The sequence below is a fragment of the Pelophylax lessonae genome (assembly GCF_965119305.1).
Source record: "Pelophylax lessonae genome assembly, chromosome: 5".
In the NCBI taxonomy this organism is placed as follows: Eukaryota; Metazoa; Chordata; class Amphibia; order Anura; family Ranidae; genus Pelophylax; species Pelophylax lessonae.
The window spans coordinates 400,780,767-400,797,275 of NC_138772.1; the positions used below are offsets into that span (position 1 = coordinate 400,780,767).

A 16,509-nucleotide genomic window follows, 5' to 3' on the forward strand; every position below is an offset into this window, starting at 1 on the left:
CATGCAGTCACTAATAGCCACTGATTGGTCAGAGAATCGTTGTTATCCCACCCACCTAACTTTAGTACTACTTTAGTGGAAAAGCAAACCATACCGTACAGTACCGAACCGTTCCAACACCGTACCATGCGGTACCAGCAGTGGAAAAGCAAACCGGGCCAAGGAGGGCCGAGTAGAGCCGAGCCGGTACTTGCAGTGGAAAAGTGCAAATAGATGACAGGAATCCCTTCTGCCTCAATCCTGCGTAGAAGTCTTGGCAGAAGTTTGAGAGGAGGAAAGACTTAAAATCAGACGATACTGACCACAGGAATTCTGCCCGTCCCAGGAAGAGGCCCATATCCACCCTAAAACCCTCCGGGGGGGGGGGGGGGAGGGAGGAACAGCTACTCATCATATGTATAAGCATATGATGAAGCAGCTGTGCGGTTCACGCGACTCCGCTCCTTCCCCTACTCCAGCCATCTCCTCGTCCCGCGCTCTCCCGGACAGGGGAAGGGTGTTAAAGAGAGCGGCCAGTGGCCACCACCTACTGCGCCAGGAGGGAGTTTCTTCTGCTGAGAGTGGTTAAAAACGTTATCACACTAGTGGAGCACTGTTTCTTTCCCCACATACTACCGAGCTTGATCGATCAGCTGTTGCTGTGCCTAGTCGGGAGTGCTGAGTAAAGGCTTTCACTACAGGCTTGTTTGCTCAGTCACGAGAGTGACTGAGCCAGTGGAGCTGGTGAGTGTGTATTTCTTCTCCCCCTTCGAGCATGGTGGTGGTGGATATGGTGACCCATGACAACTAACTACACACGGTTACTAACATCCCAGGATTAATGATTGTGGACTTATTACTACTATTATTCCTGCTGTTCTGGTGATATCTATTGACTGCATTTGGACTGTGTTGCTTATTAGTAGTCAAGATTATACATTACTAGATGGTGACGATTGGTTTGCCACTTTGCGCTACTGGAGTATATATTTTATATATTATTTATCATTCCATTATTTAAGCTACTCATCATAGCAGGAACCAGGCAGGAGCCACTCCAGACAGAACCTCCTCCCCATCCAAATGAGGGGGCTGTCAGCCAGAAGGAACGCTGCAACGCAGACCGAGACCCGGTCGTATGCAATCTCGCAGGCCATCCCTGAGGTTATGTCGGGGTTCTAGATTATCCAGCCCATCGCCCAGTCCGATTGTAGATCTCACAGGAAAAAAAAAAAAAAAGGAGAAAAAAAAAAAAAGGAGGAGAGGGAAGGACACAGAAGGGGCCTACCAACGCAAGGGGAAGGGCCCGCATCCACCCCAATGTTTCCCCAGAGGAAAGGGGGGGACACTGCTCAACACACCTGGGAACCGAGGAGGCACCACCCCTGGCAGGCCACCGTGCCATCTTGGAATGGGGGTGCTGCAGGCCAGAGGTACGGAGCAACTCTGGCCTTGACCAATGTCGTGACCTGGGCTAGACGTCCTCACGAGGTGTTTCACTCGCCGGCCAGCCCTTGTACAGTGGGGCTATGTCTCGGCCAACCAAGCACGGAGCTAACAGTTGGGTCGCGCTCGCTGGCCAGACTGGGTAGACCGTAAGAATCTTGGATATCCAGTGCATCGCCCAGTCCGGCAGTTGATTGTTTTATTTTTTTTTTGTTCCTGTGAAAAACTACAAAGAAAAAAATTCCCTGTAAAAAGGAAAAAAATGCTAGGACCAGAGATCCCAGCAGGGACTAGGCAGAAAAAACTGAAGTCCTAGGGCAGGAAGTGGGAAGTATACACCCTAGGACTGCCCTAGGGGCGTAGTCAAGTTTTCTTTCTGCCTAGTCCTACTCCTATGGAGAGCAACATAACTCAAAGGTCAAAGAAAATATGGAGCTGTGTCTGTCAATGAACGAAAGAGAATTTTCCTTTTTTTATTTAATTTATTTATTGGATGTGTCTTATAGCAGAAAGTAAAAAAAAAAAAAAAAAAAATGATGAAATACCACCTAAAGAAAGCGCTTTGTTTAAAAAAAAAAAAAAAATGATATAAATTGTTGTTTCGGTACAGCGTTGCATGACTGCACAATTACCATTTAAAGTAGCGCAGTGCTGAATAGAAAAAAAAAAATGCCCTGGTCACGAAAGGGATAAAACCTTCAGGAGCTGAAGTGGTTAATATCTGCCACATTGATGCTTATCAAAAATTACCTGAAGCATTACAGAACTTGTCAGTTTCGTTATACACACGGCAACATGAAGACTGAGGCTTCACCCAGTCAAAGTAATCATCCAGCCAGGAGGAAGGGGCATAGCCTATTCTTGTGCTGGAATAGAAGGAAAGTCATCAGAACATGGTACAGTTATACAGACTTATCTGACATTTGCTCTATATGTGGTTACTCACTAGTTGTCAACTTGCGCAGCATTGTAAATCTGTTGAACCAGCGAGTTGTTATTGCACCCTGCTCCACCACACACCATCGCCTGCCCTTCCAGTGTTTTATAGTCATGTCCTTCTTCTACCACAAAATACACTGGAGCACCGGAATGTAGGTATTTATTCAGAGACTCAAAGTATGTCAGTACATAGGAGTCCTACAGAAAGAAGAGGAGTCATGTGCTCAGCACACTGCAGGTCATTCTATGTACAAATCAGAATCTAGATCTAGAATGTAAACTCACATCTGGCATCGAAAGGGTCTGATCCAAGCCGATCTCCACTTTATTGACCACAGCGATGCTGAAGGAAAGCATCCCCACAAAGACCGATATCTGCAACACACAATACAACTTCGATTTTATACTAATTAGCTAAATCATTACACCTTTTCTCTGGCTGCTAAGAATAAACTGTGCACTGGGCTATACAGTATGTAATGGATAATACACTTCACTACCCATTTCATTAAATTGTATTGGAACCCAAAACGTGTTGTCTTAGATAAAATAGGAAGGTTTTTTTTTAATGCTCTGGGTCCCCACCGGGAAAACTCACTGTTTTGGCAACCATTGTCACTGGGACTGAAAAGGAGGGAAAATACCCCAAAGAGTTGTCACCGAAATAGAGATTAAAGCTAAAATCGTGACCTTATTTGTGCACACCCCTAGACTAAACGAGTGTTTAATCCATGAGTGCTCAACCTGTGGCCCTCCAGCTATTGCGGAACTACAAGTCCCATCGTGCCTCTGCCTTTGGGAGTCATGCTTATGACGTTCAGTACCTTGCAATGCTTCATAAGAGTTGTAGTCCTGGAACAGCCAGAGGGCAACAGATTGAGCATCTATGGTTTAACCCTTACAATGCAAGGATTTATTTTTTCACATTCATGGAGTTCAACTTTAACTCTTCCAATGGGAACACTTGTTACAGTGACAACTGTCTATAAGAGGATTTTTCTTCCCGATATGTTTATGGGGCAGAAAGTGAAGACATTTTCCCCACTGGGGGACAGATGGTAAAAAAAAAAAAAAAAAAATGACAGGGGTTGTAATCCTTCCCCGATTTATCCATAATGAAAGAAATGTTTAAGTATCTGGGGTTGTAACATCAAATTAAAGGGGAATTCTATCCAGATGCAGCTACACACAGGAACATCTATATTGGTTTTAGCAGCCTTTAATCCACCCATTCCTGCCCTTAGCAATGGGACCATTCTAAAGCTGTAAACTTAACCTACAGTTTGGATTTTCTGCTAGTAGGTGAGATAAAATACCATATGCAATATATATTTCACGCACCACTATAGGCCGGATCCAGTCTTTCATTAGCAGAGGGGCATAGATACGCTTGAAGAACATGAAAACGCAGCTCTTTGGTTTCCCTGTAGTACGATTCTTCTTACACCCTGGGACACAACAGAGGATGTCCAGCCTGCTTTTCTACAGGAATACAAAAGGTAAATCAGAAATGTTTTTTCGTGGATGATAAGAGTACAAAATGTGATTAATATGGTTGTAAAAGGCACAAGGTTTTTTGCCTTCATGTGTAAAAAAAAAACCTTCTTTGTGCAGCAGCCCCCCCTAATACTTACTTGAGCCCCCTCTCAATTTAGCGATGTCCACGAGAGCTTTGGCTCTCTGGGGACTCGCACTCCTGATTGGCTTTTGGCAGCAGCGGGTGCCATTGTGACAATCACAACCAGTGAACCAATCAGGAGGCAGAGGGGGCAGGACCGAGCCGCGGCTCCGTCTGTGAATGGACATACAGAGCCGCAGCTTGAGAGCGCACCTGCTTGGGTGGCCCCACAGCAAGCTGCTTGCAGTGGGGGCACCTGGCAGGAGGGAGGGGGGAAAGGAGCACCTGTATGGGACCCGAGAAGAGGAGGATCCGGGCTGCTCTGTGCAAAACCATAACACAGAGCAGGTTATAAGTATATAACCTGTCTTATTTTAGAAAAAATAAGACTTTAATATAGCTTTAATACTTGTTTAAGCTATATAATAGTACAACCTACACTAGAATAAAAATCTCAAATATAGGTGTGCTTAGGGCAAAACAGTTCTTTTCAGAAGGCTATCTATAAGCCTGGTTAGATAAGTTACGCAGATTCATCACATTTCTAATAACTAGATAACATACTCTAAGGGGTGGTATTTATAAAAGATCTTAGCAGAGCTATATGCACGCTCACATTCTTTGCAAATACTGGCAAAATCAAAAGTTACAAGACTATTATGTCTCTAGGACTAATGTTCTTCATTCATAAGAATGGAGTAAACCGCATTATGATTACTAGAAAGCACGAAGATTATTATTTCAGTTTTAAGAAATACTTATTTCTCATATTTTAAAATTCACCTCTTGACGTGTCATATCCAAACCTAGCAGGCTCACAAAGAAGGTGATCTGAAGCAGGAAATCTAGGAAGACCGCCATTCCAGCAAAGAGTGAAAAGGTGCGTACAGCGGGCATACTGGACATTGCTCCTGTGAGAATATAAACACATTCCATGGTTCAGTTTTGTCAGCATAGTGGCAAAGAGCATTTTTTTATTTTGTTTTTTTTTTTAAAAGATACACTGCAATATTATTAAAGTGATTTTATGTTAAAAATTTAAAAAAAAAACTACCTGCAAAACAGGATTTATACCGGTTCTTCCAATTTGTTGCATTAGATCATAGGATTTTCATATCAAACACTTTCAGAAATGACAAATGCCTGCACTTCCCACTGCCAGCTGGGATTCCATCCACTAAACCAGGGATTCCCAAACTACGGCCCTCCAGTTGTTCAGGAACTACAATTGCCATCATGCCTAGCCATGTATGTGAATGTCAAGAGTTTTACAATGCCTCATGGGATGTGTAGTTCTGCAACAGCTGCAGGGCCGTAGTTTGGGAATCCCTGCACTAAACTATTATGTAGCTAATGTGTCCTGTATGACATAGGGACAAGTGCACATATTTGCCAGCACACCACAGATCATCATAAAGCGTCCAAAATCTTTATTGAAGAACGAATACATCACAAGGGAGAAAGTGCAGTGTTTCAGGGGCACGCAGGACCCCTTCGTCCAGCATGTGATGACGTGATCACGTCTGACGAAGGCGTCATGTGTGGCTCTAAAATGTTGCACTATGTCCCTTGCAATGGGATCGTTCCTTAGTTTTGAATCCTATATGAGGATTTGTGGTGTGCTTTCGAATATGTACACTTGATCTGTGAGGTTTCCAGTTCCAGCTGGTTGTTGCTTCAGCACCCAACATTTCTAAGCCTTATTTAGGGAAGTGGGCGATGGTAATATTGACATGGGGACACAAAAGGAACCAAATTACACAGCAGAGGACCAGGCATGTGATAGACCAGAAGTGTGATTTAAAAAACGGCAATTGTTCTGCATGAGAGTGAAGATCTGAGGAATGGGCAGCATAAAAAGAAAGCTTAAAAACAGTTTTTGCAAGTCCTTTTCCCTTTTTTTTGTAAAACTGAAATATATCTTTAAATATTTATAACAAACTGTAAGAGAACTTTACACAAGCCCTCATGGACACCTATAAACTGCAGGCACTACAAAGCAATTCCTCCTCAAAGCACTGAAGTCCTTCTCTGAGCAGCTCAGCTTCCACCTCCGGGTAGTGACAGGTGCTCTGGGTCTGGAGCAGAGTAAGGCTTAGTTCACACCTATGCAGTTTGCTTTTGATTAGTTTCTGCAGTGCATTTTTTTCCCACGTTTTTGATGAGCTTTGCATTTTTATGCTTTTTTTTGGCCAATTTGTTGTTTGGTGGGTAAAAAAATGCAAAAAACACGGCATTAAATCACAGTAATATCGCTGCAAAAAAAAATTAAAAAATCACACTACACTACAAGTCTTTTGAACCAAAAACGCACAATTTTGTGTTTAAAAAGACCCTTTTCTTGATGCTTTCCAAAAATACATCGGCTGAAAAAAAGCATAGATGTGAATGTGTCCCCTAGGAAACCATGTTAAATGGACTGTAGTGCATTCTGAAGAAAGCATTAAAAAATACAAAAGGTGTGAACTGAGCCTAAGTTAAGCACAGCTGCATTACCTCAGTGCTTCTGCTGTAAAATTTGAGGATGAACTGCTCCACAGTGCTTTTAGCTAAATAGGTCAGTGAGGGCTCATTTACTGCTGCTGAGAACAAATAAGTACTGTAGCCATGGTTCACACCAGTACTATTTGCCATGAAATTTAACATGACAAGTGGTACCTTCATTGCCGATGTTCTGCTGAAAACTCCAACTTGAAAAAAATCCCCAACCACGTCACTTCCTTGTGACTCTACAGCAGCAATAGTTGGAGATTTGGACGAGTTGCTGTTTTCACAGACCCCTGGCATCCTATACACTACGATACATGACCAGTTGCCTGTTTTCACAAACAAAAAAAAAGTTGTTCGCCCCTTGGAGGCAGCCATGCTGTTATTTGGTAGCGGGCAGACTAACAATGTCCACTCATTATAGCATGTACCATAGTGTATAGGCTGCCGGTGGTCTGTGAAAACAGCAACTCGCCGAAAGCTCCAAATATCGCTACTGTAGTCACCTGAAGGGACATGGTTGGAGTTTTCAGCAAACACTGGCAATGGAATTGTTCAAATTGTGGCGATTTAGAAAAAGGTTCCTGCACTTTTATGCAATGTCAATGCGACTTGCATTGACTTCTGTTATATGAAGTTGCAAGCTACAAAGGAATCAGAGGTCCAAATCGCACTGATCCGCGGCTTTGAAATCGTGCTGAAGTAGCGCAATTTTAAAGCTGCACTGATGTAAACTAGGGCTAAAAGGCACTTCGAAAAGTATTAAACGTTTATTTTTAAAACTGACACACTAACCATTCACTAGTTGTCCAAAAAAACCCTTAGCAAAATGCAGAAATCAGCATTAGTGTATACTTTAAGGGTGAGCTAACAGTTTTGCTAGACACATATTTAGGTGTTAAAACACAGAAATTAAACCGGAACTCTAAGCAAACTTAAAATACTTAACACTAGATCACTTTTCATCTGCCAGAGGAGCTGTAATTCTGTCCAACCAGTCCTAGAATTTACACAGCCCTGTCAAACAGCATTGCTAGGCTGGTACCTGACTTTTCTGAACTGCTCTTTCTCCCTGTCAGCATGTACATGGAGAACACAGTCTACAATGCAAGGGATTACAGGAGGTGGATACCAATAAAAATGTTATGTACTTACACTAGATACATTTAAAATACATTTACTGAACACAAAGCGTTATTGTTTTTTCTTTAGGCCCCATTCACACTAGTGCGACTTGTCCCGTGATTTTGGACTGCAAAATCGCATGACAAGTCATTTTCCATTATTTTCAATGAGCCCCATTCATATCAGTGCGTTTTGAAGACGCACCGACTTCAAAGTAGTTCCTGCACTACTTTGCCACGATTTTAATGCATTTTGAGGCATATAGCCTTGCCCATGCTTTCAAAATCGCGGCAAAAATCGCGCCGCGAAATCGCGGCAAAATTGCGTTGCAATAGTGTGAAAGGGGCCTTAGTCTGAGCCCAAATGTGACCGAGGCACACTCCCCCTGACCCAGGTTACATTGCTTGCCCAATTATCAAGGACAAGCTCTGTCACAAGAAAAGGGAGTAAGTCACATGCTCCTTCATTGGTGGAAGCATTTTCTTCACTCTCATGGTCTAACAGAACCACTGGGGCAAGGAATAAAACAAAGATTTCCCTGAACAGTGCTGCCATCTAAAAATACTTTGCATTACTATACCGTGTTATTGTGCTTTTTCATTCTGAATTTTACAAATCGATTCATGGTAATAAAACTAATTTTGAAAGAAATGATGTTAAAGATAATGAACCGTTGGTACTATACCCCCTACAGACTAGCTAAAATTGTTCCATCCCACTCTGCAAACTGTTGGCAAGATTGTGGACAACCGGGCATGCTAGCCCATATACCATGAGAATGTCCCTCTCTTACCAGTTTATGGAACCGGGTCTTTCAGTGCATCTCCTCTTGCACTGGTCTACAGTCCCCACCTAAAAAAAGAGCTTGCCCTACTGAACTTAGGTATCGATAGATACCCGATCGAGTATAGGCAGATGGTCTTACATATCCTCTTGGCCTCCAGATCCCTCATACTCCATAAGTGGAAAACCACAGAGGCCCCAAACCTCTCTGAAGTCATAGATATTGCCAATACTAATTATCAACTAGAGAAATCCCTGACATTTAACTCACTTTCCTACCACAAGTTCAGCCTATCTTGGAACACCTGGATCTATCACAATTGAATACTTAGTGTAACCTATTGTAACCTCTCCCACCGAAGTATGCTCATTCCCATCCAATACATGAGACCCATTGGAGGGGCTCTGACTCCCCGGCACATTATGTTACCATTGGGGGTGCTATAGGGGATGGAATCCCTCTCTAACCAGTTGATCTTACCTCTTTACTTATTTACATCATTACTGTGCTCAGATATTATGTATGTTACCTCTACTACTTTTTTCTTTGGAACCAGTGGCAACAGACTACTATGAGTTTATGTTCTTATTATCTTCTGTACACATGTTGAACTATTATATATTGTTTCTATTCTTTATTATGAAAAACAATAACTCAATAAAAAGTATTATTAAAAAAAAAAAAACTAAACTAAAAATTTTGAAAGGAATTAAAATCATGTAGACAACGCTTTATCTTAAGAATATAGTGCAAGAACTGACCCAAGAAAAAGGCCACAGTTTCAGAAAGCGAGGACAGGAATATGCTTGGGGCAACATGACCCAGGACTCTGCCGATCTGCTCATCAAGCTTCTCGCCCTGCAAGCGTTCATCTCTCTGCAAAAGTAAAAGCTTTATTAAATACCAATATCCAGTGTACTCCTGTGAGCATGACAGTATGCATGTGTATGAGCATTACACACCAAAATTCACCACAGAGCAGGTAAGTATAATACATTTTTAAATTTAAAAAAATTCAATAAAATGTATACCAATTTGTGTGCTTTCAATTTTTTTTTTAATTATTATTTCAGTAAATACAGTTGTGCTCAAAAGTTTGCATACCCTTGGGTAATTGGTAATATACAGTATGTACCATTTTTTAAGAATACATGAGTGAATGAAAACATATTTCCTATGGGATTCATATTCAACTGTAGGTCATAACAGAATGGTACAATCATAAAAAACCGAACATGGCAACAAGTAAACAGACCCCTGTTCAAAAGTCAGTATACACTTAGTTCTTAATACAGTGTACGGTCCCCTTTTAGCATCAATGACTGCGTGCAGTCTTTTGTAATAATTGTCTATGAGGCCCCAAATTCTTGCAGGTGGTATAGGTGCCCATTCATCTTACCCAGAGTGGCTGGATGATATTAAGGTAAAGAGAGACTGATGGCCACTCCAGAATCTTCACCTTTTTCTGCTGTAACCACTGGAGGGTTAACTTGGCCTTGTGCTTAGGGTCATGGTTATGCTAGAAAGTCCAAGAGCATCCTATGCATAGCTCTCATGCAGAAGAATGCAAATTGTCTGCCAGTATTTTCTGATAACATGCTGAAGTCATCAATTTTCACAAGATTCCCCTTGCCTTTAGAGCGCACACCCCCACCAAAAAGTCATTGAGCCACCACCATGCTTCACAGTGGGGATAGTATTTCTTGTCGCTATAGGCTTTATTGACCCCTCTCCAAACACAGTGCTTATGCTTGTAACCATAAGGCTCTATTTTGGTCTTGCCACTCCACATTACAGTGTGCCAGAAGCGGAGAGGTGTCAAGGTGTTGTCAGGCATATTATAACCAGGCTTTTTTTGTGGCATTTGCGCAGTAAAGGCTTCCTTCTGGCAACTAAACCATGCAGCTTATTTTTGTTCAAGTATCGTCGTATTGTGGTCTTTGAAACAACCACACAGTCTTTTTCCAGAGCAGCCTTTATATCTCCTGAGGTTGCCTGTTAGTTTTTCTTTGTATACCGCACAATTCTGGCAATTGAGGCTGCAATCTTTCTTGGTCTACCGGACCTTGGCTTTGTATCAAGAGATCCCTGAATTTTCAACTTCTTAAGAAGTGATTGAACCGTACTGACTGGCATATTCAAGACTTTGAATCTCTCCATATCCTTTTCCCATCTTTATAAAAGGTTCATTACATTGTTACGCAGGTCTTTTGACCGTTTTCCCCATGGCTCAGTATCTAACCTTCTCAGTGCATCCATGCAAACAAAATCATTGACTATTTATACACAGACACTAACCGCAATTTAAAAAGCCACAGACACCGAAAATTAACCTTTATTTGCCATTTTTACCTGCGTGTGTCTGTACAAAGGCCAAACATTCCAGGGTATGTAAACTTTTGATCAGGGCCATTTGGATGATTTCTGAGCCAAACGACTATGTAATAATAAATTGCTTCATATGATCACAATCCTTAAATAAAAAGGCAGTTTTTTGGAACGATCAGTCATATGCAAACTTTTGAGCACAACTGAAATCACAGAAATGTGATTAAATACCCAGGACAAATAAACAAATTTAGTTTTTACAGCTCATTTTCATCTGAAGATAATTTTTGGTATCTAATTTTTGAATGCTGTGTCCCTATTGGGGAGACTTGCTTTTAAATTCTGTCCTTGGTGACCACATCAGCAATGAGGGAAAAATACCCCCTATTGCTACAGAAAGAGCTATAAAATGGCAACAAATGGTTGAATCCTCGTGCAAAACAGCTGAAAAAAAAAATAGGATTTTTTGTACTCACCGTATAATCCATTTTCTGAGTTTGACTGACCCAGTGCTCCATTAATTCTGACTATAGAGTTAATATCACCTTCTGCAAGAGTCAGACTAGGTAGAAGAAAAAAAAAAAAAAAACTTGGCTACGCCCCTGAGCCGGCCTCAGCCAGTATATAACACCTTCTCTGATACAGGTATTCAGTTTGGTAGTAAGCAGGATTAGAAGTATCCAAGTGTCCGTCGAACTCCGAAATGGATTTTACGGTGAGTACAAAAAAATCCCATTTTCTCTTTAGTTCAGCGATGGACACAACGCTCCATTAATCCTGACTATAGGAACGTCCAAAAGCAATGCCAAAAGGAAAATGAGGGATGGGGAAAAAAACCAAGACAAAACCCAAGGCTAAACACAAGAGCCTTAACCAGGTCATAGGAGCTCAACCAGGACACAAGCGCCCCATCTGAAATAAAAATTTTAAGCAAAACACCCCTCAAGAGGGAACAGTCCCTCTTGAATAGCAGCCTGCAAAACCTTGCTGCCAAAAGAAGCATTCGCAGATGCCAAAATATCTACTTTGTAGAAATTGGTGAAAGTATGCACCAACGACCAAGTGGCCATCTTGCAAACCTGAGATATTAACGCTTGATGACGGAAGGCCCAGGAAATAATAAGCGCCCGAGTAGAATGCGCAGTGACAGGGAAAGGAGGAACCCAACCTTTAATATAATAGGCCTGAGTCATCGTCTGTCTGATCCATCCAGGGATATTAGCCAAAGAAATAGCCAGCCCTTTCCTTGGTCCTTGTGCAACCACAAAAAGCGAGTCTGACCTCCGAAAGGAGACCGTCGCTCAAACCACATCCAAGGCATGCAGAGCAAATTCCCTAGGATGAGCAGGCTTGGGGACACAAGGAAGGCAACACAATGTCCTCATTCAAATGGAAGTCCGAGGTAGGAACGATGGACAGGGATGAAGAACCACCTTATCTATGACAGGATAATGCCGCCAACTTCGACACCCTATGGACCAATGTAATAGCCACCAAGAATGCCACCTTCTGGGACATGGTAGGCATAAGAATCTACCAAATATTCTCAAATTGAGGTTTCTGGAGAACCGAGAGCACAAAGAGAGAGAACCAAATTTTAAATCCCACGGAGCAAGAGAGACCATACAGGCGGAAAAAACATTTTTAACTCCCTGAATGAAGGTACGAACTAAAGAGTGCGTGGCTAGGAGGTCGCTAAAAGCACCCAGAAGGCAGACACCTGGCCCTTGATGGTACCCAAGGCCAACTTCTGCTCAACACCCCGTTGAAAAAAAGCCAAGATTTGAACCACAGAAAAGGAGAGAGGATGAGCGCCAATTGACTCACACCAAGAAATGTATGCTTTCCACGTACAATGGTATATCTTGCTAGAAGTCGCCTTCCTCGCCTTCAACATAGTAGGGATCACTGATCCAGACAAACCTCTATCCCTCAGTATCTGGCGTTCAACAGCCAAGCCCTCAAAACCAGCGACTATAAAGCAGGTTGAAAGCTTAGCCCTTGGGACAACTGGTCCTCTCTAAGAGATAGCCCCCAAGGGACGTTTACGGCCCCAAATGACCAGAAGACCTTCGCCCTCAATCCTTCCCAGGGACCGTTTGAGAAGAGGAAGGTATTGGCCCAACAGTGGCACTAGCATGACTGCGGCGTCTACCAGAGGAACCGGTAACCTCGCCAAGAACCACGGTATCTTCCTGTTGGACCGACCCTGCTGAAGGAGCCGCGTAGAGGCCTGTGAAAATGGAACTGCCTTGAAGGTGGACACCACCAGACCCAGAACCTGTATGCAAGCCAGGAGAGAAGGCCTGTGGTTCCCAAAGTTGTACCAGAAGAAGGATCCCCCTGGTCAACATAAAATCCAGAGTCCAACCCAGGTGATTCAATTTCATGGAAGGGGATAGGGGGGACCTTGGGTAGTTCAGACATCACCCTAACCTTTGCAGGCATTATATCTGCACAAGGAGACTCAGGGCCTAAAAACCCAAAATGGACAAACTCTGCCCCCCTTCTTTGGTACTTCCAAAAGGAAAATTTAGTGGATCCCCTTGATGCTCACAAAGAAGATCCACAAGGCCAGAAACCAGCAAAGATGTCCCCCCACCCCAGTTATAAGTGAGGGTTTCATGCTGAAGGGGTCTTTCCTGCGGGTCCGGAGAAGCAAGCTCTAGGCTTACCAGACCAAGGTTGCTTGGAACCTCCCAGGGAAGACTTGAAAAATCTATTTGCCCTATCTGCAGTCCCGGAAGCACAAAATAATTTATGGGCTGAGAAGCATGGCCCACATTTGCGACGAGGCTCCTTCCCTTTCATAGACTGTGGCAGGAATGTACTCTTCCCCCCCTGTGAGACCCTTAATGATGTCATCCAGAATAGCCCCAGACAGGCGATTGCCTTGAAAGGGCAGATTGATGAGAGCTTTCTTGGAGGCTTGATCTGCAGACCAATTCTTAAGCCACAGCACACGCCTAAACACTACCGCTGAAACGGAAAGCTTGGACAGCACGAGAGCCACATCCAAAGCTGCATCACAAATAAACTGCAGCCTCTGGACCAACTGGTCTGCCAGATCAGCGTAAGCAGAGGGAATCTGCTAGTTCAATAGACCCTGGCAAAAAAGTTTGGCCTATTCAGTTAGGGTCTGAGACACCAGGGCCGAGGCCAGAACCGGCTGCAATGCCAAACCTGCCATAGTAAACCTACTGCGTGCTACCGACTCGGCTTTCCTATCGGCCGGGTCTTTAAAGGACGGGGAATCCTCTACTGGGATCATGGTTGCTTTATTCAACCTGGAAACCATTGGGGGGGGGGGGGGGGGGGCTACTACACTCTTAAAAGTGATTCCTCAAAAGGGTAACGTAACGCAAAACGTTTGGGGACCACAAAAGGTTGCTTTAGTTGCCCCCACTCCTTATAGGCAAATGTGTCAAAATAGGGAAGATAAGGAAACCCCTTAGCTGTACGGGGCATCTTGTGTGTACCAGAAGGGACAGCCACATCCGTGTCCAAATTGGCCACATCCTCCATTTTTAAAGTCTCACACACTGCAGTAACAAGTGCATCCACCAGCGTTTGCTCATTCACTGCTGTGACCGTGGAGAAGTTATCCTCGCTATTGGATGGATCAGGGAGCGTGATATCAAGTCTCACTTGACGGGCCACGTTCACGGCTGCACCAGACTCAGAATCAGATGAGACAGACTGAGTAGGAGAAGGGGGAGGACGCTTCCTGTTAGGTCTTTTCCCAAACGCCACTTCCACCTAGGATAGCAAGGACAGTAGGACCGCAGTCAGTGCATCAATGGGAAGCTAGGGTTCCGAGGGACCTGGTGCCCTTATGAAGGGGTCAGTGGGGGAGATGTGACCCTGATGCTCCATAGGATAAGTTGGACCCCACAGCAACAAAAATGTTTTGGCACCGCTATGGATTCCCCCCCACACACACTCAGGGAACTTGCTAGCAGAGAGAGAGGGAACCCCAAGGACTCAACACTACCAGCCGGAGGAGCGCAGCATGACTCAGCAGCTCACCATGTCGGTTAGCAGTCCCTATAGCCAGGAGAGGGAGAGGAGGGCCCAGGGCCCAGGCACCGCCGTGTGGCTCTGGCTGTCTCCAGCGTCACACTGCTGGGGGGCTGTCAGCCAGGGGGACGCTGTGACTTGGACCAGAGCCTGGTGGTATGCATGCAACCCTGAGAGACATTTACCCGTGGACCAGCCTCCGCCTGTTGAGGCTATGTCGCAGCTGACCTAGAGTGTAGCTGTGGTCTGCATGCGCTCGCTGGCTGGATTGGAGAGCCCACTGGATCTAGATTATTCAGCCCATTGCCCAGTCTGGTGGTTGATTGTAGATCGGCAAGAAAAAAAAAAGCAAGAAGATGCATGAAAGGAGAAAGAGGCAAAAATTTCTAGGACCAAAAGATTCCAGCAGGGAACCTAGGTCTTCACTCCTGACTAGACAGAAAAAAACGGAATACCTATAGCAGAAAGGGGGGTTATATACGAGCTGAGGAAGGCCCATGGGCGTAGCTAAGTTTTTTGTTCTGCCTAATCCTACTCCTGCGGAAGGCGATATAACCCTATAGTAAGGTAGTCTGAATTATTGGAGCACTGTGCCTATCGGTGAACTAAAAAGGAAACTAACACCTGCTCTACTTAAGGAATTAAGCCTATATATTTTTATATGTACAAGGAATAAGAGTATCTTATATTAGACGGATGCAGCCCTGCAACAGGCTGCATATAAGACCAATATCCTACTTTTAATACATGGAAAGAAAAACAGCCCTGTACCTGCAGGGTTTGCACAATGATATATATGTTGTCCACTCCAACTGCTAGAACTAGGAATGGGATGACCTCAATAACTATAAGAGTGAGGGGAATTCCGGCATAGCTGAAGATTCCAAGGGAGCAAGCAACCGAGCTTAGCACAATAAGTATACCAGCAACACCGAGTGAAATCTTTGAGTCCACCTGGAAAAAAATGAAAGAGAAGGTTAGAATATTAAAAAAATCATTTTTAAATCAGAAATGCAAATAAATACCAGTTTTTGACAATTGGCAGGTTAGATATGCAGTTAAGGTTTTGCATTGCTGTAACATGAATGATAATTATGTAAATCAAAAAGGTACTCAAAGATAAGCCAGAATTAATGCAACATATATTGCTTTTTCTTGATCTCTCCCAAGAGATTAAAAAATAACGGGCCAAGTTTTGAGAAGTTAAAACAAGACTCCAAAAACTGTACCTTCAAAATTCCAAGCTTTATACTGCTCAACTGTGTGCAATTGCCAATGGAGAATTTAATATTTTTTTTTTACTCCCCTCTAACTTGATTGAGAGACTCCCTAAACAACGTTATTCCCGATTATGGTTCCATGGTTTCATCTTTTTCTACTGGGTGGACCGAGGCAACTGTGCACAGTGCTCACTAGCTTATCCCATTCACTGATTTACTATGCCTGCACCACTGACTTTCTTCTGTTTTCTACACTGTTATTAATGCTAGTTCCTTTATCGAAGCTCAATCCAATCCCTTCTTTGGCAAGTTGATGTTCCTGAGAGCACTGGCCAACTAGGGAACTAGGATTTGTTACCAAAAACCACCTGTCTTATTGGGAGCGCCATTTCCTGGATGTGCAAGGCCTCCTGCATGTGACAGAAGAAATGTTCTTCTGCCTGAAAGGTGAGCCTGCTGTTGTAGCTTGAACATTATCTGTTCCACTGTACTCTTATGCATCGATGGGGAACGGTACCCATGGATGGGTGGGGACTGTTCTATTATCTACCAAACTTAACAGA

At 43.5% G+C, this 16,509-nt stretch overlaps 1 protein-coding gene across 1 annotated transcript in view; it reads right to left on the reverse strand.

Annotated features, from left to right (window-relative positions):
* The window catches only part of NPC1 (NPC intracellular cholesterol transporter 1), a 134,908-nt gene that overhangs the window by 23,134 nt on the left and 95,265 nt on the right, over window positions 1-16,509 (reverse strand). Inside the window, exons 13-19 of the mRNA XM_082258500.1 lie at window positions 15,498-15,680; window positions 9,140-9,254; window positions 4,766-4,893; window positions 3,706-3,846; window positions 2,650-2,739; window positions 2,372-2,562; window positions 2,176-2,291 (exon numbers count right to left, since the gene is read on the reverse strand). Coding sequence (XP_082114626.1) covers window positions 2,176-2,291; window positions 2,372-2,562; window positions 2,650-2,739; window positions 3,706-3,846; window positions 4,766-4,893; window positions 9,140-9,254; window positions 15,498-15,680 — 964 coding nt within the window. The remainder of the gene's footprint in view (window positions 1-2,175; window positions 2,292-2,371; window positions 2,563-2,649; window positions 2,740-3,705; window positions 3,847-4,765; window positions 4,894-9,139; window positions 9,255-15,497; window positions 15,681-16,509) is intronic.